Source organism: Ochlerotatus camptorhynchus, unplaced genomic scaffold, assembly GCF_037179485.1.
Source record: "Ochlerotatus camptorhynchus isolate MF236.1 unplaced genomic scaffold, CSIRO-AGI_Acam_v1.1 ptg000158l, whole genome shotgun sequence".
Classification (NCBI taxonomy): domain Eukaryota; kingdom Metazoa; phylum Arthropoda; class Insecta; order Diptera; family Culicidae; genus Ochlerotatus; species Ochlerotatus camptorhynchus.
The window spans coordinates 1044916-1067127 of NW_027040648.1; the positions used below are offsets into that span (position 1 = coordinate 1044916).

Genomic DNA, 22212 nt, shown 5'->3' on the forward strand with positions numbered 1-22212 from the left:
TAATGGAGAAAGGCCACAAGCGTGGAGTTTGTCTGAAAGGACTTCAACCGATACTGAATCAAAAGCCCCCTTAATATCCAAGAAGACAGAAGCCATTTACTCTTTTTTAGCAAAAGCCAACTGAATTTCAGTGGAAAGCAACGCGAGACAGTCGTTCGTTCCCTTGCCCCTACGGAAACCAAATTGAGTATCTGAGAGTAGGTGGTTCAACTCAACCCATTTGTCCAGGCGAAAAAGGATCATTTTCTCCAACAATTTTCGAATACACGATAACATCGCAATGGGACGATACGAGTTGTGATCTGACGCGGGTTTTCCAGGCTTTTTAATGGCTATAACTCTCACCCGCCTCCAATCATCCGGAACAATATTAAGCTCCAGGAACTGACCAAACAAGTTTAACATGCGCCTCTTAGCGACGTCTGGGAGGTTCTTCAACAAGTTGAACTTGATTCTATCAGCCCCCGGAGCCGAATTGCGACACGAAAGGAGCGCGAGTGAGAGCTCCAGCATTGAAAAAGGCTGGCTGATCTCGTCTACCGAATTCGTCGTTTCGCGAGGAATCATCTGTGCCGGCACAGAATCAGGACATACTTTTCGCGCGAACTTGAGAATCCAACTATCGGAGTACTCCTCGCTCTCGTTGTTTGAAGACCGGTTACCCGAGCAAAGTTAGAGATCAAATTGACATCAGAATTTGCTGTTATGATGTAACTTATTTTGAATACTCCATTTCATCTCATTTTGGTTGACTTAACGGTTAACACAACAAAAATGAGAGCAACATTTTACACTGTTGAATCAAACGGAAAACTTATCCTGCTCTCAATGAAATCAATTTGATTACTGATTTTGCATTCATAACGTTTAACTGAATACGGGCCTGGCGTAAATGGTTAGCATCCATGCTTTTCACACCGAACGACTTGATCTCAAATCTCACCTCGGTTTAGTCACGAATGACCTAAAATGTGTTAAACAAAACAAATAACCAATAATCGTTATTTCAACGACAGATGAACTTAAATCAAATTTTAAACAAGGAATTAACAGTAGAACTTCAATGTAAGTGGCTTTGATTTAAAATGTCTTGACTGCATAATGAAAGCTCAATATGAAGTCAGACTTCTGTCGCGACAATTGAAATCAAAATGAGTCTTCATTATGATAGGAACTGCAAACATTAATATCGATTTGCTTTCATTTTGTTTACCGACTTTGCTCGGGTACGCATCCTTCGCGCCGCATTCCAAAGCGTATTCATCGACGTTTCGCGCGATAATCCGTCCACGAATTGCCGCCAGTATCCGCGTTTCTTGGCTTTGTAGACTTCGCACTTGTTCGCTGTGAATACTACCTTGTTTCCTCGCTTACAGATGGTGCTGACCGATAACAGGTGTTTTCAACACATTAGCAACTTCCACGCTTCCTTCTGCAGTTTCCACGGAAACCGTTCTCTTTGCAACGGCCTTCATGTTGATGTTGTTTGCTGTTCCAACGTCATGGTCCATGGCTACCGCGTTGACGAAAGGTTGATCCGAACGTGCCATGTGGCTGGTGGCACCGGAATCCAAATACCACTCATCGGTCCTTACATCTCCAGATGGCCAAAATACAGCACGTCCTTTTGACTTGCTTGGGTTCAAAGATGACTTTTTGGCATTAGGACATTTGGCTGCAAAGTGCGCCGGTTTCTCACATTTATAGCACAGCTTCTCACCTTTGTACCGTCCTTTAGCTCGCCGGACTTCTTTCGGTTCGTTTTGCTGTACAGCAGGGCACCTTCTGTGCTGCTGCTGACTGGACCGCGATCCAATTTTACGTCCTGTAAAATTTTAGCCTTCACTGCATCCGCTGTCAAGGCCGTACCGGACGCTTCGAGTCCCATGATCATGGGCTCGTACTGCTCAGGAAGTCCCATCAAGAGAATCGCCGCGAGCCAAGAATCGTCCATCTTGAATCCCACGGATGCGAGCTTGTGACTTGTGCTCATCAATTCGTCCACGTACACCTCAACGCTAGCACAATTGATTAGCCGTACTGACGTGAATTTTCTGAGCAGCCCAATTTTCCTGGTTAATCAACTGTCCTGGAATGCAGATTGCAGCTTCGTCCAAGCTTCCTTCGCAGTTTCCGCATCCTGAACCAGGCTGTAGTTGTAGCTCTCCAAACTTAGGCAGATCGTTGTGAGAGCCTGCAACTTCCCGTCCTCAGGAATATCTTCACCGTCTCCGTCAATGGCAGACCACCCGAGCAAAGTCGGTTAACAAAATGAAAGCAAATCGATATTAAAGTGTGCAGTTCCTATCATAATGAAAACTCATTTTGATTTCAAATGTTGCGACATAAGTCTGATATCATATTGTGCTTTCATTATGCAGTCAAGACGTTTTAAATGAAAGCAACTTAACTTGAAGTTCTGCTGTTTACGTCTTGTTTAAAATTTAATTGAAATTCATCTGTCGTTGAACTAATGATTATCGTTTATCTGATTTGTTTAACACATTTTAGGTCATTCGTGACTTGCCCGCGGTGAGATTGGAGCCTAAGTCTTTCAGCTTGAGAAACATGAATGGTAACCATTTACTCTAGGCCCGTATTCAGTTAAACATTATGAATGCAAAATCAGTAATCAAATTGATTTCATTGAAAGCAGGATTAGTTTTCCGTTTGCTTCAACAGTGTAAAATTTTGCTCTCATTTTTGCTGTGTTAACCGTTAAGTCAACCAAAATGAGATCAACTGGAGTATTCAAAATAAGTTACATCATAACAGCAAATTTTGATTTCAATTTGATCTTCAGCTTTGCTCGGGCAGCTTCCTTCACGGATCAGAATCATCCACATCGCAAATGTCCACGTCGTATAATTCCCTCTTCCTTCCAGCTTTTCAATGGCTGGCAGCGCAATGGAACTTCGAACGCTTCCTGCTTCAATCCTGCCTCTTCCGTTGCCATCTCCGTTCCCTTGGCCTTGCTGTCCGGATGCCGAACTTCCGCTTGTGGACATACTGCTACTTCAATGAAAAAATCTTCTGAATCTTCCGGTTAGGGGTTCTGGGCCCATAACCAATTGTAGAGTACGATTGAAACACGTCTTTATTGGTTAACGTTGTACCTACAGTGGATTTATTTTATATTTCGACAGTGAGCATGCATAAGGGCGTAAACGCGATGATCGATTCTCTTCGTCGATTTTCTCTTTTGTTAATAACTCGCTAGAACTAACGTTTCTCGGTGCGTTTGCTGTTGCTTTTGATAGCCAATACAACCTGTTACAACTCTGCATTGAACAAATTCTAGAAAATTGTTTCGCTTAGCTGTAGCAATGCAAAGAGAAAATCGATGAAGAGAATCGATCATCGCGTATACGCCCTTATGAATGCTCACTGTCGAATTTTCTCTTTACAACAGTGACACGGATTATTACAGACTACTGCGTTATTCAATAGTGGCAACGTGGATAAAACGCCGGAGCATGTGGTCTTCGACTGTTCAAAGTTCGAGGCAGTGCGAAGGGAGATGACCATCCTTAACGTGGACAATGTCGTCGATGAAATGTGTCGAGAGGAGAGTACTTGGATGCCGTCAACAGAGCAGTAACGCAGATTATGTCGGAGCTGCAGCGTAAATGGAAATAGGAGCAGCGATCTAGCAACGCCAGCTACCGCTGAGAGTATGCACAGCTTACACACATTTCACCCAACCAAGACCGCACAACCATTAAACAAAAACTATGTCACATAGAGACTGACAAGAGGTAAGTCAAAGTTACACACCTCCAGCAGCAGCAGCATCAAGGCAGTCATCATAATTCTATCGAACATCTGCGCGAAGCATTCTAATTCAACCGCATCAAAGCAAAGGCGCACATCCGTCATCTAAACGCGCACATGCATTCTCCCAGCATAGCGTACGAAACACATTAAAACGAAACCGCTAGAATGTCACAGTAGCACCCAAGAAGATATTAATCTCCGGCTAAAAAGACGAACAACCCCGCAAAGCGACCGTGACGAACGGCACCAAGCGAGCGTTAAGTCCATATCCTGTCCTCCTGTCCCTACCTAAGCTGTGTCTAATCAATGGTCTCAACGACGAAGGAAGGAAATGAGATTTTAAATTTTCACACCACCACCCACCAAGAAGGGACAAGCGTTCGGAAGTAGTTTTAGGTATGGAATCACGCTGCTCTATGCTGTTGGTAAGTTATAGCTTGTTATGTATATACTGTTCGAAATTCTGACCGATGATGATAAACACTTTTTTGCAATATTTAATTACTAATTGGAAGTAGCATCGTAGCCGAAGGGCGACGCGATTCATGCGGCCTTCGCCAACGCTTATGAAATAGGGACACTATAATTGATTTAGATCTGCCGAAAAAGTGGAAATACACACACACACACAGACTAAAGGAGATTTGAGTCATAGGGTGTGTATGGGTAATATATAAACGGGAAAGATGGTTTGCTAAATTATCGTATCATCTCTGTCATGATGCGCTGTGCTCTATCGTTAGTTCTTCCGTGAGGCCCGTCGCTTCATCGAGCTGCTGCACTGTGGACAGTACCACTTGCCCTTGGGCGTCGAGGTGATGTTCACACACGGATAGTGGAACCACTCGAACGGGCACTGGAAGAGAGAATTTTTTGATAAGACACATGTTTCAACAGTGATCTTCAACGGTATTGCAGGAAGAGCATTTGTTTTTCAATCCTCCATACAATATCTCCCTCTTCGGTTGAATAAATCGGTATACTTACATCCTCGTTGTCGCATGCCACCATATCGCCGTACGAAACCTGATTGCAGATGCAGTACCGCGGTTCGTTGGGATCGTACGTCCACTCGCCTTCGGCCGTCTGCTCCACCACCATTCCGTTCTCGTTGAGCACCACGTTCGGCCCCACCGGAGGACCACCTGGATGATGGGCGGTATGTGCCGATCCTCCAGAACTGGCACCACCAGTCACACCGCCACCGACGCCGCCGATAACACCACCACTGCTGCCACCAACGACACCGATGCCGGAACCGCTGCTGGAAGATGCAGACGATCCACCGATGCCTCCTCCACCAGCACCACCACCACCACCAACACCACCACCAGCACCAACAGCGACGCTTCCGCCTCCGACTCCGCCGCCAACGGTCCCTGCTCCCACTCCCGACAGTACTCCCGGAACGGGCGACTCTAAAAGATCTAGAGACGAGGACGACAAGTTAGGATTGAGCGCGGCTGAGTGCAGCTGCTTCTGGTGTGCTTGTAACAGTGTAGCTGTTGCGGGTGGATGAGCGTGTGTGTGTGTGTGCGTTCGGGTGTGCATTGAGGGATGAAATGGAAAATGTTTGTGTTAACTCTTTCAGATGGCATTTTGATGATGTCAATGATTAGAATAGGAACCTTCGATCACTAACCTGCAGCAGAAGTATTGGCCGTCAGCTTCTTCTTCTGGTGTCTTCTCTGCTGATTGGAGAAGGCGTTGCTGGTTTCCCGTTCCACCGCCTGCAGGGCGTTGTGGGTCGCTCCGGCCAGTTCCCTGTTGTTGATCAGCAAGTCGTGGGGCCCAGTTCCGGTTCCGCCGGCTCCATGGATAGCTTCGTAGGAAGCCTTCAAACTGGCAGTCCTCCTTCCCTGTTGCATCTGCTGCGTTTGGGCTATGGCCTGGCTGGCAGCCGCCGCTATGGCATTACCCGCCCCAAACTGTTGCAGATTGTAGGCCACCGAAGCGGTAGCCCTCGGCGGTACGGAAGTAGCCGGTGATAGCATATGGAACGGTTCACTGGCCGCAGCAATGTTCGGCGTTGTCGGTCGAACTACAGGTCCACTTACTATCCCTCCACTGGCAGTGGCCACCGCCTGACGCTTTTCCGGTGGAGCACCCACCAAAGACGGAACCGGAATGCTGCTTTCCCGACGCTTTTCTGGCTTGATGCTGTATCGACTTTCCACCCGAGCCGCAGTGGACCCCGAAATAGCACTCGATATTCCACTCAACGTGTCAAAATAGCGATTCTCCTTCTGATTCAGGCCACCATTGCTGGTGGAAGAGTCCAGCTCCAAAGAGCGTTTCTCCAGAATCTCCGTTATGCCATTGTGATCCGCCTCCAGTTCACATTTGAACTTGTACAGCTCACTGTCCAACCGCCGGAGATACCGGTCCACCAGGTCGTACATTTGGCCGGCCAGCTGTACCTTTTCGTCGGAGTCTTCCAGGACCCGGTAGTAGTCCTTGCGGATCGAGTGAAATTCGGTATCGGCTAGGCCGCCAACCAGTTCACCCCGGCGGCACTGCTGGAACAGTGTGCGAGCCCGTTTGTCCAGCGAGTCGATGTTGTCTGGAAGGAGAAAATAAGTGTTTTGTTTTTAAATCGCGATTAAGGCCATATTTACGGAGATAAACGCGATTGAAGATTTGGGTAAAAAATCATGATTTTGGGAAAAACAAATCAAACATCTAAACACCCCTAAAATTGCGATTAAGACCATATTTACGGAGATAAACGCGATTAAAGATTTAGTGAAAAAATCATGATTCTTGGTTTTCTATTGAGAAAAAATGCATTTTAAAATTTCGAACATCCAAACACCCATAAAAACGCGATTTTCTACTTTCTTAAGGATTCTAACGGCTATAGGTACTCTGTTTTAACTTACTTTGTACGGAGAGATCCATTTCTCGCATTTCTGTAAACCTATCGCGAAGTTCTTGAGGCAAATGCTCAATCACTGCAATGAGAAAAAAATAGTCAACATTAGGTCTACTTACATAATAATAACGAATTATTATTTTTGAAATCGCCTGACGAACAATTTAATTAATGTCATTTAACTATTCATGTAACGATTCCAAAAACGTGACGATTTCAAATTATTGCGCCAACGCATTCAAACATCTCGCACTCAACTCGCGAACGCACCCCCACCGGACCGACGTTTCCCGTAAGGTTAGTCTGTCCTTTTTCAACCATCCGTCAAACACCGAACAGCAACAGCAGCAGCAGCGGCTTACTCTTGCGAAACTTTTCCAATAATTGCTCGGAAAACGGATTTGTACTCACTTTCCAGATAATCCTCCAGGTACAGCATCTTCCGGCAGTGCTGAGCAACGTTCGGACACAGGATACAGGTGAGTAACTGATTGATTTTCCACCGAAAACACGAATTATTTTACACCAACTTGCTTTTGCTTGGGTGTGTTTTGGTTTTTAGAAATTTCGCAGTTTGACGTTTCGCTTTGCAGCTTTATTTCGTGCGATGGTAGCAGTGAACACACCCCGCAGTGTTATACTGCGGGTGCGTGTCTTCGCTGTTCTCCGATTATAGTGACCGCTTGATTTTCATTCCAGAAAGGTATAGAAATGCGTCGTCGTGAGATTCAGAACTTTTCCCTTAAGCTGAGCGATCTCAAGGAGTACGAGCTGGCCAAGCAGGAACGGCTGGCCCGGACCAGCGATGAACGGTCCGGTGGTGGAGGTGCGGCTACCACAACGATAGCGGGTGGTTCCGGGCTGGCAGCCGATGTCGATCCGATGAAGACACCCGAAGTCACGATGCCAAGCCTGCCCAAGTTGGGCCTTGGTCCCAAAACGAAACAGGAAATTCGGGCGCGGATAGGGTTTCCACCGGATTTGCCTTAGTGCAGAAGAAGAGATGGTTCGGAATAAAAGTTAGAATGTAAAAGCATACGGGTGTATCGATCTGTCCGAACAAAAATTATATATGCCTACATAGACAAACCAAGTGATTATTAAATACCTAATTGATTTCGATAAAATCTTCTACTCATAAAATTTATTGGTTGAAACAATTTGCATGGGGAAACTACGCGAAATCCACTAATTAGGGTAGAGCGCTACTTCGTCGTAATCGCCCATTTCCGTTATATCGATCAGAAAACATCAATCATATCAATGGTTTCACAGTGCACAATTCAATAATAAGTTTGTTCCGATGCGTTAGTTCATTAGCTATAACATAAATCCTGTTAGAGCGCATTGTATGAATATTTACGCACATTGTTCTCAAAACAAAAGAAGCGTTCCTAGCGAATCCCCTTTTTCTACGTTTATCTGTAGGACGAAGAAAATCTAATGGCGTTTCAATGCATTAGGACGGAATTGAAACTCGTAGAACGAATTTAGAATCAAGAACCAGTATTAGATTTTAAACAATAACCCCTATTCTGTATTTCGTTTCGAACGAAATTCTCATACAAAAAAATATTTTTTTGTATGAGAATTTCGTTCGAAACGAAATACAGAATAGAGGTGAATATCTCAACAATTTGTGACTCTTTATAAAATCCAACGGTACGTATGGAAAGGTGAATAAATTTAGACGTCATCTTTGACAAAAATATTCCATTTTTTGTTTAAACTCATTCAGAAATGACAGGTAAAGCGCGGGTTGTGCTTAGTAGGACGGAAATTTGATCAAAAACCCTATAGCGTCTATTGACGGATTAGAAATCGATGAAAGTGCTTGGCATCCGTTTGACCAAAAAAAGCTATTATCACCAGCGTTGCCAGGTAATTTTCAGAAAATTCTAATCCAGTCGATAGTGACTGAATTCAATTGACTCAGAGCATTTTCATTCCACACGAAATTTACTCATATTTGGGAAAACCTGCAATTACTCATTAGCTATGAGTTGCTGCATGTTTTCCCAAATATGTGTAAATTCCATATGAAAAGAAATTGCTCTGAGTCAATTAATTTCAGTTGCCATTGCCTGGATCAGATTTCGACTGGAACCTCTTTCGCCGACAACGTCAGAAAAAATCCTCTGGAACTTTCGTTGGCAACATCGGAAATCTCCACCGGAATCGACTGGAACCTGTTCCGTCCCCCCGGAACCTTAATTGGCTTGGCAGCCTCGAAAATCTGCACTGGATTCGACTGGAACTGTCTCATAAGAATCCACCGGAACTTTTGTTGGCAGCTCCGGCAATCTTCACCGAAATCGAATGGAACCCTCTTCGTTGAGAATAATCATCAAAATTTTAAGTTTCAGTTCATTTGTCAGCATCGAAAGTCTCTGGAATCGACTGCGTACGGTCAACCGGTGGAATCTAACGATTTTAAATTGGCTCACTTCTTGACTAGCCTATTGGCATAGAGGTAACTCTAAGACCACTGGGTCCCGAAGAAAATCATTATTATTTTTGGCTCACTCAGTACCAGAACAACGGTCCCAAGCAGTCCCAAGCTATTTCACTCACCCCTGCATGTTCTGCATGAATCCACACACCCCTGATGTTATCTGTCAAACTTTCATAGCGAATCAAAACAAACATAGTGTAGTAATAGAATTTCAACTAGAATAGGGTACGTTAATCGTTTGCTTGGGACCAATAGGCTACTAAAGTGGTGAGCCAATTTAAAATCGTTAGTTTCGTATTGATTGTTGGTACACCTGCCCGAAGCCGAATCCCGGTAGGGAGTTATAACAACAATCAATACGAAACTAACGATTTTAAATTGGCTCACCACTTTAGTAGCCTATTGGTCCCAAGCAAACGATTAACGTACCCTATTCTAGTCGAAATTCTAGTACTACGCAATGTTTGTTTTGATTCGCTATGAAAATTTGACAGATAAAATGAGGGGTTATTGGTTTTTCCTATGTTTCAAGGGGTGAATCGATTAGCTTGGGACCGAAGAGAGTACCAGAGCTGCGCCAAAAAGTTGAGCACGTTATTTCGGGACCTTCTAGTCTTAGAGTTACCTCTATGGTTATAAGCCGGATCTCTGCAGGTTAGTGAATGTGTTTGCTAATAGCAAAAATAAAGTGGAAGTGCAGGCATAACATTTGATAACGGCACAAAAGCATTTGTAAACAAACGTTCTAAGGCCCTTTACACGCGAACCAAAGTACGCTCACGCAAACCAACAACATCATCGGATAGGGGCAACTATCACCTTTCCGAAAATGGTATTGGTTTGCGTGGGCGTACTTTGGTTCGCGTGTAAAGGGCTTAAGAAAGTTTGTTTACAAATGCTTTTGTGCCGTTATCAAATGTCATGCCTGAGTGGCCCCGATGGAAATCCAATGACGGATTCCATAGACGGATCCCGATGACGGGTTCCGTAAATGGAGCCCGATGGGGAAACCGAATACGGATCCCGATGGGGAAACCGAATACGGGTCCCGATTGGGATTCCGTAAAAGGATCCCGATTGGGATTCCGTAAAAGGATCCCGATTGGGATTCCGTAAAAGGATCCCGATGGGGAAACCGAATACAAATAACGATGGGGAAACCAAACACGAATCCCGATGGGGAAATCGAATACGGATTCCGTAGACGGATCCCGATGGGGAAACCGAATACGGGTCTTGATGGGGATTCCGTAGACGGATCCCGATGGGGAAACCGAATACGGATCCCAATGGGGAAACCGAATACGGATCCCGATGGGGAAACCGAATACGGATCCCGATGGGGAAACCGAATACGGATCCCGACGGGGAAACCGAATATGGATTCCGTAAAAGGATCCCGATTGGGATTTCGTAAAAGGATCCCGATTGGGATTCCGTAAAAGGATCCCGATGGGGAAACCGAATAAAAATAACGATGGGGACACCGAATACGAATCCCGATGGGGAAACCGAATACGGGTCTTGATGGGGATTCCATAGACGGATCCCGATGGGGAAACCGAATACGGATCCCAATAGGGAAACCGAATACGGATCCCGATGGGGAAACCGAATACGGATCCCGACGGGGAAACCGAATATGGATCCCGATGGGGAAACCGAATATGTTAGCAGCGGTTAGAAAAATCTTAGAAGCTTTTAGAACACTTTTAGAACGGTTAGCAATGGATATTTTGGATAGGTTCAGCTTAGATAAGGTTCTTCAAAAATATTACGTTTTTTTATATATTCGCCCGCTTTTTCAGCGAAACCGATTGAGCCATCCTCTTTCTCGAACGTCATTTCGATTGGAAGTGAAGTTTTCGAGTAATGATTCACTGAAAAATTTTCCAATACGCCATTTTTAAGTTTTTATCGTGATTCAAAATAACCGAATTTTAGCTCAAATGTGAATGATTAACCATAACAAACAATTATTATGCGAAGTTTGATGCAAATCGGAGAAGGTCGCATTAGATCGATTCGTCGTTTTGCGTGAAACTGCACGTGATCTGTTTCTGTGTCAAGACGACTGAAAATCTGGAATACTGGCAACGCTGACTCTCACCCACTATTGCAAACTGTTATACCAACAATTATTCTGTTATATACAGATAACTGCGCTTGTGTGCGTGCAATCACACACCCCACCCCCCTAAAAAAAAACAACCAAACGACTTGGATGTCCTGTCAATGGGAAACACAAACAAAAAAGACACCAAAGGATAACACGCATCAAGGTGGAGGAAAATTTTTCGCGATTTCAAATCCGTTTCCGTCGTCGTTGTCGTCGCGAAAGTTAGCATTAATTCGCTTTCGTCCAATTAATTTCGGCGCGAGTTCCGATGCCAGTTGCGAGTGTCGTGCGTGCGGCGGATTAGAAGCACCGGAACGAGGACGAGTCAATGTCGCTCAAGCAACAGCAGCAGCACCAACCCCTGCTGAACCCGGAAGTGGGCGGCGTCGGCAGTGCGTGTGCAATGGAAAAATTGCTGGAAGCCCAGCAGCAGCAGTTGGATGACATAACGAGCGAATCGTCCTTCCTGGAGTTTCTCCGGAACGAGCAGAGCTGTCTGACGGGTGTCACGAATGGGAACGGTTCCGGCGGGTGTGCGGAGGAGGTGGATGTGGATAGGATTTTCGAGCAGGTTAGCCAGTTGGCTGGGAGCGGAGAGGATGGGAAAAGTGTTGAAGAAATTCTGAGGGAAGCGGAACAGCTGATCCGGAAGCAGCATCCGCTGTTCGGGGGAAACGGTGCCCATGAAGACGACGATGGCGGTGCATGTGACGGGATAAGGCAAGTGCAACGGGCCATGTGTGGGTATAGGGACATTTCCTGCGAATCGACGCCGATGGAGATGCGGACCGGAGTGCTGGAGGAGCTGGAGGCAATCGCTCGGAGGGAGGAGGAAAGCAAGGCCTTCGCCATGGTGAGTACTGACTTTTCATTTGAGTATTTTATTTGTGAATATTCCTAGTTCTAAGAATTATTGAGTTATTTCAACTTGGAAATGGCTTTGGCCACGGTATCGACGAATATGAACGCTTCCCGTCCGGTAGGTTGAATCTGGTTGGCCGGCAGAACGAATCCATTTCGACCACTGTCGCGCAGTTCCACCGTGTAGGCGTATTTGATTTTCATTTCACCGCGAGCCCAATCGTCCGAACCACCAGCGGCCGGGTACAGAGTATTGCCGGACGGTCCCACCGTGTAGGAAGATCCTTCCGTTGCAAGCATTTTCTGTAAGGTGGAAGGTTGAATAATGGTTACTGTCTGTCACAAATTAGGATTTAGTAGAAAGCCTCACCTTAGCAGCTTCGTCTCCGACTTGCTTGAGATCCTGGTGATCTGGTGGGACCAAACGATCGTAGCCCCAAGGGTACAGAATGTACTGTCCATAGCTGTGGAATGTCAGGAATCCCTTCCAGTTGGCCGCTGAATTTTGCATGAAGTTGTACACCGCTTTCGTTTCCGGTTCGGAGAATGGTCCACTTCCAGCAAAGATGTCCGAGCAGGGTTGCTTGGAGGAGCCCTGGCCGCCCCATTTGTAGCCATAGTTGCGGTTCAAATCCACTCCGGCACACGGTCCGTACAGTGAACCTCGACGGTTCTTCCGCCACAGTCTATCGTTCTGATGGGTGTACTCATATCCGTCCGGATTGTGCACCGGAAGGACGTACCAATCGATGTTTCGAATGTACTCCGGCTGGTCGTCCCAATCCTCGACCATGTTGTTCACGATGAAGGTCACCGTAGCCGGGCTGATCCACTCCCGAGCGTGAATTCCTCCGTCGATCCAAACGGCTGCATTCGAAGGATTTCCATTGGAGATGCGAAGCACCTTCAGGTCCCGCTTTTGGTACGATTTCCCAATGCTCTGGCTGCTGCAAATGTCCGGGTACGTCTTGGCCAGGTAGTCCATCCAATCGTGAATGTCCACCAGCCGGTGGTAGGCCGTCCAGGTCATGCGGTGGCCTGTGGAAATGGGAAACGCTTTTTAGTATGAGGCGATCCGAACAACTTTTCGAACAGGCTCCCACATTGAAAGAACTCCTTTGTTTGCCCGTGTACAACAGTCCTCACAGGTTAGTCCTTTTCTTTTGTCGCTATAAAACCATATTAACGTGCAAAGCGCTGAAAGGGCGAACATGTAACAATCTATCAAGTGGTTGAGGGGCGCGGGGAATGTTTGGCGGGTGTGTCTAATTGCACACACCGGCTGCAATTGTTGGCAATTGTAAACCGGCCGAGGGTAGGTAGGTACTTAAATTAGTCTTCGTGGAAGAGTATTGATAAAACAACCTTACCAAAAAAAAGTTCAGTCTCGCCACCCGGTCGATCGGTTCGGTTGGCGTGAAATTAATTACAATTCTACCACACTCGCTTTCGATTGAAGAACGATTTCTGCATTCGAGAAAGTAGTCAGTTCCGTAGTGTTGTGATGAAGACGGACGGATGAAATAAACGTAGTAATTGCTTTAATTACTTTGCCTTCGGCTTGGATTGGAACACGCGATTAGAAAAGGAAGCTCGGCGTAAATTGTAAATCACGCATCGAGGGATATTCGACGATCGAATTCTAACACCCGTACCGCACCAGGCCCTAAAGGGTGGATGATGGATTGGTTCGAGGTGAGTTTGTTCGACGCTTCGGGTGTTATTCGGGTTATCTCGCCTTCCCGGAAATTAACTTTTAGTAAAGAGAGGGCTTTTCTTTTCTAATTTCTTGAATGATTTGCATGAAACACGCGATGTTGGTCGGACGAACACGTTTCACGGTTATAATGTTCCCGCAGTAGTCAGTCTTGAGGATACACGCGGCCAGAAAGGTCAAGGGAGTGGTAATTGGTTCGGTGATTATGATTGTATGCTACTTGAAAGTTAGGTGAAATGAATTTCGTACACGCAATTCTGCTTTCGCGTTGCACTTCGTCCCTTTTAAGCGGAGTTTGTTTTGTTTGAACGGGAATATTTTAGCCAAATTTCCTGAGCTGCAGAGGGGCTGTTCATAAACTACGTAGACAGTTTTTTGGGATTCTTGACCCCCCCCCCTCCCCCTGCGTAGACAATTGTCCATACAAAAATTTTAAAATTAGTATGGGCCATGGATAATTGTCAACCCCCCCCCCCCCCTAAACTGTCTACGTAGTTTATGGACAGCCCCAGATGAACTGTACTTTAAACATACGTTCCCGCACATTTTTTAAGGCCGAAAACTCAAGTAAAAAAAAAACTGAACAAGTTGAGTTTGAAATCATAAATAATGATCAAAGTAGAAAAGCTCGAATAGATCCAGAATCAGGCCCACGATCTTGAAAGTTCTTCAGGTCCAAGATTTCGATTTACATTGTCAGGGTGTCTACTTCCTGCAGGGCTGATAGTGGGTCACTTTTTAGTGACTTTCCCGTTTTTTTTTTAAGGTGGATCCCCCAGTTTAAAAAATTCTTTATTTGTTGGCTGATGGACTTCCCAAACCTTTAAATCGATTTATCTCCTTAAATATGGCTCTAATCGCGATTTGGGGGGTGTTCAGATGGTCGAAATTTTTGTACCCAGATTTCCCAGCATAAAATATTTAAAAATTCTCTATTTGTTGGCTGGTGGACTTCCCAAACCTTTAAATCGATTTATCTCCTTAAATATGGCTCTAATCGCGATTTGGGGGGTGTTCAGATGGTCGAAATTTTTGTACCCGGATTCCCCAGTATAAAATATTTAGAAATTCTCTGTTTGTCGGCTGGTGGACTTCCCAAACCTTTAAATCGATTTATCTCCTTAAATATGGCTCTAATCGCGATTTGGGGGGTGTTCAGATGGTCAAAATTTTTATACCCAGATTTCCCAGTATAAAATATTTAAAAATTCTTTATTTGTTGGCTGGTGGAGTTTCCAAACCTTTAAATCGATTTATCTCCTTAAATATGGCTCTAATCGCGATTTGGGGGGTGTTCAGATGGTCGAAATTTTTGTACCCAGATTTCCCAGTATAAAATATTCAAAAATTCTTTATTTATTGGCTGGTGGACTTCCCAAACCTTTAAATCGATTTATCTCCTTAAATATGGCTCTAATCGCGATTTGGGGGGTGTTCAGATGGTCGAAATTTTTATTCCCAGATTTCCCAGTATAAAATATTTAAAAATTCTTTATTTATTGGCTGGTGGACTTCCCAAACCTTTAAATCGATTTATCTCCTTAAATATAGGTCTAATCGCGATTTGGGGGGTGTTCAGATGGTCGAAATTTTTATACCCGGATTTCCCAGTATAAAATATTTCGAAATTCTTTATTTGTTGGCTGGTGGACTTCCCAAACCTTTAAATCGATTTATCTCCTTAAATATGGCTCTAATCGCGATTTGGGGGGTGTTCAGATGGTCGAAATTTTAATACCCGAATTTCCCAGTATAAAATATTTCGAAATTCTTTATTTGTTGGCTGGTGGACTTCCCAAACCTTTAAATCGATTTATCTCCTTAAATATGGCTCTAATTGCGATTTGGGGGGTGTTCAGATGGTCGAAATTTTAATACCCGAATTTCCCAGCATAAAATATTTCGAAATTCTTTATTTGTTGGCTGGTGGACTTCCCAAACCTTTAAATCGATTTATCTCCTTAAATATGGCTCTAATCGCGATTTGGGGGGTGTTCAGATGGTCGAAATTTTAATACCCGAATTTCCCAGCATAAAATATTTCGAAATTCTTTATTTGTTGGCTGGTGGACTTCCCAAACCTTTAAATCGATTTATCTCCTTAAATATAGCTCTAATCGCGATTTGGGGGGTGTTCAGATGGTCGAAATTTTAATACCCGAATTTCCCAGCATAAAATATTTCGAAATTCTTTATTTGTTGGCTGGTGGACTTCCCAAACCTTTAAATCGATTTATCTCCTTAAATATAGCTCTAATCGCGATTTGGGGGGTGTTCAGATGGTCGAAATTTTTATACCCAGATTTCCCAGTATAAAATATTTAAAAATTCTTTATTTATTGGCTGGTGGACTTCCCAAATCTTTAAATCGATTTATCTCCTTAAATATGGCTCTAATCGCGATTTGGGGGGTGTTCAGATGGTCGAAATTTTTATACCCGGATTTCCCAGTATAAAATATTTCGAAATTCTTTATTTGTTGGCTGGTGGACTTCCCAAACCTTTAAATCGATTTATCTCCTTAAATATGGCTCTAATCGCGATTTGGGGGGTGTTCAGATGGTCGAAATTTTAATACCCGAATTTCCCAGCATAAAATATTTCAAAATTCTTTATTTGTTGGCTGGTGGACTTCCCAAACCTTTAAATCGATTTATCTCCTTAAATATAGCTCTAATCGCGATTTGGGGGGTGTTCAGATGGTCGAAATTTTTATACCCAGATTTCCCAGTATAAAATATTTAAAAATTCTTTATTTATTGGCTGGTGGACTTCCCAAATCTTTAAATCGATTTATCTCCTTAAATATGGCTCTAATCGCGATTTGGGGGGTGTTCAGATGGTCGAAATTTTTATACCCGGATTTCCCAGTATAAAATATTTCGAAATTCTTTATTTGTTGGCTGGTGGACTTCCCAAACCTTTAAATCGATTTATCTCCTTAAATATGGCTCTAATCGCGATTTGGGGGGTGTTCAGATGGTCGAAATTTTAATACCCGAATTTCCCAGTATAAAATATTTCGAAATTCTTTATTTGTTGGCTGGTGGACTTCCCAAACCTTTAAATCGATTTATCTCCTTAAATATGGCTCTAATCGCGATTTGGGGGGTGTTCAGATGGTCGAAATTTTAATACCCGAATTTCCCAGCATAAAATATTTAAAAATTCTTTATTTATTGGCTGGTGGACTTCCCAAACCTTTAAATCGATTTATCTCCTTAAATATGGCTCTAATCGCGATTTGGGGGGTGTTCAGATGGTCGAAATTTTAATACCCGAATTTCCCAGTATAAAATATTTCGAAATTCTTTATTTGTTGGCTGGTGGACTTCCCAAACCTTTAAATCGATTTATCTCCTTAAATATAGCTCTAATCGCGATTTGGAGGGTGTTCAGATGGTCGAAATTTTAATACCCGAATTTCCCAGCATAAAATATTTCGAAATTCTTTATTTGTTGGCTGGTGGACTTCCCAAACCTTTAAATCGATTTATCTCCTTAAATATAGCTCTAATCGCGATTTGGGGGGTGTTCAGATGGTCGAAATTTTAATACCCGAATTTCCCAGCATAAAATATTTCGAAATTCTTTATTTATTGGCTGGTGGACTTCCTAAATCTTTAAATCGATTTATCTCCTTAAATATGGCTCTAATCGCGATTTGGGGGGTGTTCAGATGGTCGAAATTTTTATTCCCAGATTTCCCAGTATAAAATATTTAAAAATTCTTTATTTATTGGCTGGTGGACTTCCCAAATCTTTAAATCGATTTATCTCCTTAAATATGGCTCTAATCGCGATTTGGGGGGTGTTCAGATGGTCGAAATTTTAATACCCGAATTTCCCAGCATAAAATATTTCAAAATTCTTTATTTGTTGGCTGGTGGACTTCCCAAACCTTTAAATCGATTTATCTCCTTAAATATAGCTCTAATCGCGATTTGGGGGGTGTTCAGATGGTCGAAATTTTTATACCCAGATTTCCCAGTATAAAATATTTAAAAATTCTTTATTTATTGGCTGGTGGACTTCCCAAATCTTTAAATCGATTTATCTCCTTAAATATGGCTCTAATCGCGATTTGGGGGGTGTTCAGATGGTCGAAATTTTTATACCCGGATTTCCCAGTATAAAATATTTCGAAATTCTTTATTTGTTGGCTGGTGGACTTCCCAAACCTTTAAATCGATTTATCTCCTTAAATATGGCTCTAATCGCGATTTGGGGGGTGTTCAGATGGTCGAAATTTTAATACCCGAATTTCCCAGTATAAAATATTTCGAAATTCTTTATTTGTTGGCTGGTGGACTTCCCAAACCTTTAAATCGATTTATCTCCTTAAATATGGCTCTAATCGCGATTTGGGGGGTGTTCAGATGGTCGAAATTTTAATACCCGAATTTCCCAGCATAAAATATTTCGAAATTCTTTATTTGTTGGCTGGTGGACTTCCCAAACCTTTAAATCGATTTATCTCCTTAAATATAGCTCTAATCGCGATTTGGGGGGTGTTCAGATGGTCGAAATTTTAATACCCGAATTTCCCAGCATAAAATATTTCGAAATTCTTTATTTGTTGGCTGGTGGACTTCCCAAACCTTTAAATCGATTTATCTCCTTAAATATGGCTCTAATCGCGATTTGGGGGGTGTTCAGATGGTCGAAATTTTAATACCCGAATTTCCCAGTATAAAATATTTCGAAATTCTTTATTTGTTGGCTGGTGGACTTCCCAAACCTTTAAATCGATTTATCTCCTTAAATATAGCTCTAATCGCGATTTGGAGGGTGTTCAGATGGTCGAAATTTTAATACCCGAATTTCCCAGCATAAAATATTTCGAAATTCTTTATTTGTTGGCTGGTGGACTTCCCAAACCTTTAAATCGATTTATCTCCTTAAATATAGCTCTAATCGCGATTTGGGGGGTGTTCAGATGGTCGAAATTTTTATACCCAGATTTCCCAGTATAAAATATTTAAAAATTCTGTATTTATTGGCTGGTGGACTTCCCAAATCTTTAAATCGATTTATCTCCTTAAATATGGCTCTAATCGCGATTTGGGGGGTGTTCAGATGGTCGAAATTTTTATACCCGGATTTCCCAGTATAAAATATTTCGAAATTCTTTATTTGTTGGCTGGTGGACTTCCCAAACCTTTAAATCGATTTATCTCCTTAAATATAGCTCTAATCGCGATTTGGGGGGTGTTCAGATGGTCGAAATTTTAATACCCGAATTTCCCAGCATAAAATATTTCGAAATTCTTTATTTATTGGCTGGTGGACTTCCTAAATCTTTAAATCGATTTATCTCCTTAAATATGGCTCTAATCGCGATTTGGGGGGTGTTCAGATGGTCGAAATTTTTATTCCCAGATTTCCCAGTATAAAATATTTAAAAATTCTTTATTTATTGGCTGGTGGACTTCCCAAATCTTTAAATCGATTTATCTCCTTAAATATGGCTCTAATCGCGATTTGGGGGGTGTTCAGATGGTCGAAATTTTTATACCCGGATTTCCCAGTATAAAATATTTCGAAATTCTTTATTTGTTGGCTGGTGGACTTCCCAAACCTTTAAATCGATTTATCTCCTTAAATATAGCTCTAATCGCGATTTGGGGGGTGTTCAGATGGTCGAAATTTTTATACCCAGATTTCCCAGTATAAAATATTTAAAAATTCTTTATTTATTGGCTGGTGGACTTCCCAAATCTTTAAATCGATTTATCTCCTTAAATATGGCTCTAATCGCGATTTGGGGGGTGTTCAGATGGTCGAAATTTTTATACCCAGATTTCCCAGTATAAAATATTTAAAAATTCTTTATTTATTGGCTGGTGGACTTCCCAAATCTTTAAATCGATTTATCTCCTTAAATATGGCTCTAATCGCGATTTGGGGGGTGTTCAGATGGTCGAAATTTTTATACCCGGATTTCCCAGTATAAAATATTTCGAAATTCTTTATTTGTTTGCTGGTGGACTTCCCAAACCTTTAAATCGATTTATCTCCTTAAATATGGCTCTAATCGCGATTTGGGGGGTGTTCAGATGGTCGAAATTTTAATACCCGAATTTCCCAGTATAAAATATTTCGAAATTCTTTATTTGTTGGCTGGTGGACTTCCCAAACCTTTAAATCGATTTATCTCCTTAAATATGGCTCTAATCGCGATTTGGGGGGTCTTCAGATGGTCGAAATTTTAATACCCGAATTTCCCAGCATAAAATATTTCGAAATTCTTTATTTGTTGGCTGGTGGACTTCCCAAACCTTTAAATCGATTTATCTCCTTAAATATAGCTCTAATCGCGATTTGGGGGGTGTTCAGATGGTCGAAATTTTAATACCCGAATTTCCCAGCATAAAATATTTCGAAATTCTTTATTTATTGGCTGGTGGACTTCCTAAATCTTTAAATCGATTTATCTCCTTAAATATGGCTCTAATCGCGATTTGGGGGGTGTTCAGATGGTCGAAATTTTTATACCCGGATTTCCCAGTATAAAATATTTCGAAATTCTTTATTTGTTGGCTGGTGGACTTCCCAAACCTTTAAATCGATTTATCTCCTTAAATATGGCTCTAATCGCGATTTGGGGGGTGTTCAGATGGTCGAAATTTTAATACCCGAATTTCCCAGTATAAAATATTTCGAAATTCTTTATTTGTTGGCTGGTGGACTTCCCAAACCTTTAAATCGATTTATCTCCTTAAATATGGCTCTAATCGCGATTTGGGGGGTGTTCAGATGGTCGAAATTTTAATACCCGAATTTCCCAGCATAAAATATTTCGAAATTCTTTATTTGTTGGCTGGTGGACTTCCCAAACCTTTAAATCGATTTATCTCCTTAAATATAGCTCTAATCGCGATTTGGGGGGTGTTCAGATGGTCGAAATTTTAATACCCGAATTTCCCAGCATAAAATATTTCGAAATTCTTTATTTGTTGGCTGGTGGACTTCCCAAACCTTTAAATCGATTTATCTCCTTAAATATAGCTCTAATCGCGATTTGGGGGGTGTTCAGATGGTCGAAATTTTTATACCCAGATTTCCCAGTATAAAATATTTAAAAATTCTGTATTTATTGGCTGGTGGACTTCCCAAATCTTTAAATCGATTTATCTCCTTAAATATGGCTCTAATCGCGATTTGGGGGTGTTCAGATGGTCGAAATTTTTATACCCGGATTTCCCAGTATAAAATATTTCGAAATTCTTTATTTGTTGGCTGGTGGACTTCCCAAACCTTTAAATCGATTTATCTCCTTAAATATAGCTCTAATCGCGATTTGGGGGGTGTTCAGATGGTCGAAATTTTAATACCCGAATTTCCCAGCATAAAATATTTCGAAATTCTTTATTTATTGGCTGGTGGACTTCCTAAATCTTTAAATCGATTTATCTCCTTAAATATGGCTCTAATCGCGATTTGGGGGGTGTTCAGATGGTCGAAATTTTTATTCCCAGATTTCCCAGTATAAAATATTTAAAAATTCTTTATTTATTGGCTGGTGGACTTCCCAAATCTTTAAATCGATTTATCTCCTTAAATATGGCTCTAATCGCGATTTGGGGGGTGTTCAGATGGTCGAAATTTTTATACCCGGATTTCCCAGTATAAAATATTTCGAAATTCTTTATTTGTTGGCTGGTGGACTTCCCAAACCTTTAAATCGATTTATCTCCTTAAATATAGCTCTAATCGCGATTTGGGGGGTGTTCAGATGGTCGAAATTTTTATACCCAGATTTCCCAGTATAAAATATTTAAAAATTCTTTATTTATTGGCTGGTGGACTTCCCAAATCTTTAAATCGATTTATCTCCTTAAATATGGCTCTAATCGCGATTTGGGGGGTGTTCAGATGGTCGAAATTTTTATACCCAGATTTCCCAGTATAAAATATTTAAAAATTCTTTATTTGTTGGCTGGTGGACTTCCCAAATCTTTAAATCGATTTATCTCCTTAAATATGGCTCTAATCGCGATTTGGGGGTGTTCAGATGGTCGAAATTTTTATACCCAGATTTCCCAGTATAAAATATTTAAAAATTCTTTATTTATTGGCTGGTGGACTTCCCAAATCTTTAAATCGATTTATCTCCTTAAATATGGCTCTAATCGCGATTTGGGGGGTGTTCAGATGGTCGAAATTTTTATACCCAGATTTCCCAGTATAAAATATTTAAAAATTCTTTATTTATTGGCTGGTGGACTTCCCAAATCTTTAAATCGATTTATCTCCTTAAATATGGCTCTAATCGCGATTTGGGGGGTGTTCAGATGGTCGAAATTTTTATACCCAGATTTCCCAGTATAAAATATTTAAAAATTCTTTATTTATTGGCTGGTGGACTTCCCAAATCTTTAAATCGATTTATCTCCTTAAATATG

General features: G+C 42.1%; 3 protein-coding genes across 5 annotated transcripts in view; 1 reads left to right on the forward strand and 2 right to left on the reverse strand.

Moving 5' to 3' along the window:
- Positions 1-4212: 4212 nt before the first annotated feature.
- Positions 4213-7231, reverse strand: LOC135701382 (inhibitor of growth protein 3-like). Of its 2 annotated transcripts, none has more exons than XM_065222162.1 (5): positions 7064-7231; positions 6660-6731; positions 5420-6340; positions 4765-5204; positions 4213-4633 (listed from the first exon to the last, which is right to left on the reverse strand). In XM_065222162.1, exons 1-5 carry the CDS (start codon positions 7089-7091, stop codon positions 4517-4519), a joined length of 1578 nt encoding a protein of 525 aa, XP_065078234.1. In that variant the 5' UTR covers positions 7092-7231; the 3' UTR covers positions 4213-4516. The 2 variants fall into 2 exon arrangements, with proteins under 2 accessions (XP_065078234.1, XP_065078233.1); XM_065222161.1 differs by having other exon boundaries at positions 4765-5279; positions 7064-7230.
- A 4151-nt stretch (positions 7232-11382) lies between these two features.
- The window catches only part of LOC135701380 (centrosomal protein of 162 kDa-like), a 72814-nt gene continuing 61984 nt past the window's right edge, over positions 11383-22212 (forward strand). For both annotated transcript variants that reach the window (XM_065222156.1, XM_065222158.1), the window contains exon 1: positions 11383-12079. In XM_065222156.1, coding sequence (XP_065078228.1) covers positions 11555-12079 — 525 coding nt within the window. In that variant the 5' untranslated portion in view covers positions 11383-11554. The remainder of the gene's footprint in view (positions 12080-22212) is intronic.
- Positions 12141-22212, reverse strand: part of LOC135701384 (carboxypeptidase B-like) — a 41322-nt gene continuing 31250 nt past the window's right edge. The window contains exons 3-4 of the mRNA XM_065222164.1: positions 12458-13125; positions 12141-12390 (exon numbers count right to left, since the gene is read on the reverse strand). Coding sequence (XP_065078236.1) covers positions 12145-12390; positions 12458-13125 — 914 coding nt within the window. The 3' untranslated portion in view covers positions 12141-12144. The remainder of the gene's footprint in view (positions 12391-12457; positions 13126-22212) is intronic.

Excerpts from the sequence above, each read along its gene's own strand:
- LOC135701382 (XM_065222161.1), bottom strand. The coding sequence starts at position 7,091 with ATGCTGTACCTGGAGGATTATCTGGAAA. Across the intron at positions 6,341-6,659 it reads AATGGATCTCTCCGTACAAA|ACAACATCGACTCGCTGGAC; the intron begins GTAAGTTAAAAC and ends TTCTCCTTCCAG. Across the intron at positions 4,634-4,764 it reads TGGCATGCGACAACGAGGAT|TGCCCGTTCGAGTGGTTCCA; the intron begins GTAAGTATACCG and ends TCTCTCTTCCAG.